This window comes from Dipteris shenzhenensis, chromosome 9 (genome assembly GCF_047967505.1).
Source record: "Dipteris shenzhenensis isolate YYH24624 ecotype China chromosome 9, Dip_SZ_1.0, whole genome shotgun sequence".
Lineage (NCBI taxonomy): Eukaryota > Viridiplantae > Streptophyta > Polypodiopsida > Gleicheniales > Dipteridaceae > Dipteris > Dipteris shenzhenensis.
The window spans coordinates 53,417,198-53,421,942 of record NC_141604.1 but is presented as its reverse complement, the minus strand read 5'-3'; the positions used below and the strand labels follow the sequence as shown (position 1 = coordinate 53,421,942).

The 4,745-nt window shown below is 42.7% G+C and overlaps 1 protein-coding gene across 1 annotated transcript; it reads left to right on the top strand.

Annotated features, from left to right (window-relative positions):
• Window positions 1-221: 221 nt before the first annotated feature.
• Window positions 222-1,413, top strand: LOC147898838 (uncharacterized). The gene is made up of 2 exons (XM_087379833.1): window positions 222-329; window positions 413-1,413. The coding sequence occupies exon 2, from the start codon at window positions 422-424 to the stop codon at window positions 1,073-1,075; it is 654 nt and encodes a 217-aa protein (XP_087235959.1). The 5' UTR covers window positions 222-329; window positions 413-421; the 3' UTR covers window positions 1,076-1,413.
• The last annotated feature ends 3,332 nt before the right edge of the window (window positions 1,414-4,745 follow it).

Here is a 4,745-nt window from a genome sequence, read left to right as displayed (position 1 = left end):
ACAGCTAGGAAGAAGGAGAGGAGTAAGGAAACCCTAACCTCTCAACTGACCCTAAGGCTTTCACTAACCGGGTCAAACTTAATAACGCCACCCTTTCCACTACCCATAACCGAACCCTTGGGTTACACTAATGTGGTGAACTTGAGGAACAACACACAAAAACCACCTGTTCCCAACGGAACTAGGGTGGGTTAGGGAAATATCTTGATCGAAGGAATGGACGGCTGAGATGGCGAAGAAGGTGCTAGAAGAAGGCCTTGCATATATATGTTCCCCTCTCGCTACCTCGCCTGCTTTCCTGGTTCTCTGTTTCTTTCTCATCTCTCCAGGTGTGTGCCTACACTTCCTAAAACCTTTTCCTTGTCCATTTTCTCTCATTTGCCTGCTCTTTCTAACGTTCCACTCCCCCCAGGCATCTACCATGGCCTGCGACAATGCCAAGCTCCTCTCCGACTCGACTTTCAAAGCCGGCTTCTTCGGATCGTGTGCGCAGCTCCTATCGGCACCTGTCGCTGCCAAGATTCAGAGATTCTCCGCTCCTTGTATTCCGCAAACTCTTCTTTCCTCCATGAAAGGGAAGGTCTCTCAAAGGCGTGTGCATATGCCGCCGAAGTCCCCTACTTTTGGTGCTCCTTGTCTGTCTACTTACCCAGTGGAAGGGGGTATGCGCTTACACGCTAGTAGGGATAACTATGATTATGAGGAAGAACAAATTGATCTAGCAGAGCACAAGCTCCTGCAAAAAGGTGCGCCAGGGACTTACCAGGCCATTGTCAAGAGCGTGATGCCTGTGGGCTTCTTTTTGAGTATGCCGAGTGGCAGGACGGCTTATCTTCCAGCGAGAGACCTAGGTGTTTCCGGCGGTGTAGTTCTCCTCGAAAAGGTCTTCAAGCCGGGACAGGAGCTTACTGTCCGAATCATGACCACCGGCGGAGGTCGTGACATAGTGTCTATGAAAAAGCCAGAGTTTGCCCCGCCTGACGACATGGAAATAATTACAAGACCTTTAAAGGGGCAGCAGAACCAGCCTCCCCCAAGGTCAAGGCAGCCCTACCCAAGGGAACGAAGGTATTAGTGGATGCATCCGATCTCGGAAATTCCAAGCTTTGTGTTTTGGAGATATGCAACGGACAGTCAGGCAGGACCTATTATCAGTGTGGAGCTAAGTCAGCGCCGGTAATAGCGTATTCTGTTCCTTAGCTACTGCGTTTGCTCTACTATGTAGTGTTTGCGGAGTCGGGAGTTCAATCCTAACTTGACTAGCATTGTAGAAGTTTGAGGACCGTATTCCAAAATTTTAGGGGTTTGAACCGACCTGCAAATCTGCATGTCGTGTTTGATATGTGAAGGTTCTTACGCTAAGATTTTCCAGTGCTATTCCAGAGGTTAAAAGAAATATGTTAGCTTCGTTTCGACTGGTTTGGTATTTGGCAATTGCTGATTTTTATGTTTTCTGTGAACTTTTTGATGGTGTGGAGTGTTAAATTTGCTTGCATCGGCAATTATTTACGAATTGGGTTCCGAGATATTTGCCCCGACCATGGGAGTGTACTATCGTCTTTCTTGGACGTATGTATTTCTTCCAATCCTGAATTCATTTTCAGAATTTCAATACATTAGCGGGGTGGTTTGAATGTACTTTAAGCCCGAGCTGTTTTTTGGAATCAGCTCATTTTATATTGAACTATCATTTAAAAGTCACATAAGCTACAGCCTCGAGCTATATGATATGAGATTGTGCAGGTGCAGTGCTCATGATGTACCTCCATGTAGGAATGAATCTGACGCAAATTAGGCCAACATGTCATGATGCTGTAAAACACCACACTTACTTTTCAACTGTCACTAACCTCGCATAGTTTTGTGATAGTACCTTGCTGACATAGAAGTTATGCCCTGTGGATTTCATGCATATTTCCAGTGTTGGGATGAATTGTAGAGAGATTGCATGTGAGATGGTTGGAAGGCAAGACAACTAACTGTTAGTGAATGAATCGAAAGCCACCAATCTGGTTACACGTAAAGGATTATCTGTAGCCAGGTTTGTGAATGTGACGTAGCAGATGAATGTGGAATTGAATTCTGCCATGACAGTTTTATTTCTGCTTGTATTTCCTTAAGTTCGTGAGTTTTTCAAACTTTTTAACACAAGGTTCTAGCCTTGAGAATATTGTATAAGAGTGGGAGGGCACTACAAAGGATCCGTTTCTTTTGTTTTGGGCTAGCTACATGTATGCTCAGATGACCATATTTCTCATTACCTACCTAAACCGCCATCAATCTCTTACCCTCCCCTTAACTTAACCGAAAGGGGGGTAGAAAAGCAAATCTCAAGTCTCTTCACTGCCCCCCACCCTTCCTTCTCCTTCCATGCATACCCATTTAATATAGATGAAAATACTGTGCAGGCTTGTGTCCACTCTGTGTGTTGGTAGCTTGTATGTGTGTGTGCATTGATGTGCACACGTGAAATTCACCAAATAAGTCAAGGTGAATGATAATAAATCATTCATAAGGCTTGCCCTAGATGCAAATAGTGAAAGAGGTGGTGACGATGAATTGAAAGTGATGAGAGAGAGAGAAGGGGGGTTTAATAAAAATGTGGAGAATTTCTAGAGGAAAAAATAGCAAGTGGATCAATACAAAATCTAGATTTTTGAAAACCATCAAAGCGAAAATCTTTCGATTGACTTAACTTTTGTTTTTGCATGGTGTAGTTGATGTGCGTTGTGTTTTAGTTGATGAGAAATGTAGTGTGTAGTAGTGAGTTGGTAGGTCGAAACCACAAACTATGTTTACTTAATATGTGGTTTCTTTTGTTTTTGAGTTGCAGTATCGTTTATTGGTTGAATAATATAGTGCATGGTAATGAGTGGTTGTGCTTATTTTGTTTGTTTTGTTTGAGTCATTTGTCCATATATATACATAATTTGTGGTTTCGTCTGTTTTTGAGTTGCGTTTATTCGTTGAATAATGTAGTGTATATAGTATACATAGTTTGTGCTTGTTTTGTTTTAGTCATTTGTCCATACTTGGTCAATGGTAGTTCCATGGATTCTTGGTCAATGGTAGTTCCATGGATTGTTGTTGGTGTAGTTATTTGTTGTGACATATTGTGTTGGGTCATGAATTCTTTGATTTTATTTGTAGTTGTGTTGGAGTGGTAGTTAATGTTGAAGTCGCCCGTGATGTATGTGATCGTGATGTATGTGATGATGATGATGCCCACCGTCGTCATTTGCGTTTCCATATGTTCTATTAGTGTGTTTGTGTTTGTTGTTGGTGATTTGTATATGTTTGCGACATCGATTTTTTGTTCGTTGCGTGTTTTGAATAGTCAGCAGGCTTGCACATCTAGTTGGCGCAATCGTTTTTTGATGTAGCGACGAGAGGTTTTTTTTGTAATATGTGGCGAGGCCTAATTCTTAAGTTGTTGCGATGGTTTGAAAGTGTGATATAGCTATGGTTGGTACTTTTGGGGGGTGTGTTTATTGAAGGCATAAGATGGTTTCAGTCAGGATGCTTTGTGAGTGTAGGATGTCTGCGTGATGTGCGTGTAATGATCTTGTGTTGAGGATTTGTAGCATGCTTATTTTTTCTTGTTCTCTCGAGAAATCTACGTGTGTGTCCATGGACGCGTAGATTTCAGCCTTTTTATTTCTTCGAGGACTCCCTAGTCTACTTTATATGTTTATGTTGTAATGCGGAGAGCAAGTAAAGATTTTCAGGTGAGCGTACCCTTGACAATGCTGTGTACGCCAGTCCATGTGTTTGTTATTCCTTAGGGGTCGAATGCTAGCGTCTCTAACGTCAATCGTTGGAAACGGTGTATTGTACTTGCGGTGGTTGGCTAAATTGGAAATTGTTTTCTCGTGATTGTGTTGAGCTGGTTGTTTCCTATTTGGAATTCCTTGGTGATGCGGGTTATTGGTGTCCATGATGATGGTATGTCGTCGTCGTCTAGTTTTTTGTTTTCGAAGCGAGTGCGTGCCCTTGCTTTGGGGTCATTGAATTGTATCGAGATTGTGTGGCTTGGCATGGAAGTTTCTCCCTTTGAAGATGTCGTCTGCACCATTCATGATGCCATCGCTAATGTTGAGGTTTCCTGAGCAGACTTCGATGATCAACCAGTTTGAGTTTGAGTTGTTGATGAAGGCCGTTTGTTTCCCTATGATCGCTTGATGTCTGGTTGCAATTTTTATGCGTGATGTCGATTGCTTTGATTATGTGTGGTGGTTCTTTGATCGGATTGAAAACATACTCATTGTGGTTGTCTTTCTTGTTGTTCGTGAAGAATAAGTGTGGTATTCTTTCTTTGTTTAATGGGTTTTTCAAGTGGTGGTGGTTGAGTAGTTGAATATCATTATCTGTTTGTGACCTTTTGCGAATTCTGCTAAGGATTTGTAGAAACTCCTTGTTTTCTTGCCGCATGGGTGTTGTGTTTGTGTGATTTGTGAACCCAAGAGTCTTTCACTGGGCTTGCTTGGCAGAGGTCGCCACATAGCAGAATGTAGACCCTTTCGAAAGGCTTCGTGTGGTTGTGTTTGATTTCACGCATGTGCATGTCTGCTGATAGTATTGTGTTTAGTCCCAGGAGTCAAATTTTGTCGATAAGAAGTAGCTCTACGTTTTTGTATTGCGATGACAAGATTTGGAGCTTCTCTGTTGAGAGGCTTGCGTATGTGGATAGTTGCAATGGCAAGTGTAGGGCCGCATGGAGGGTGTTGCCGTTGATCGCTCTGGCT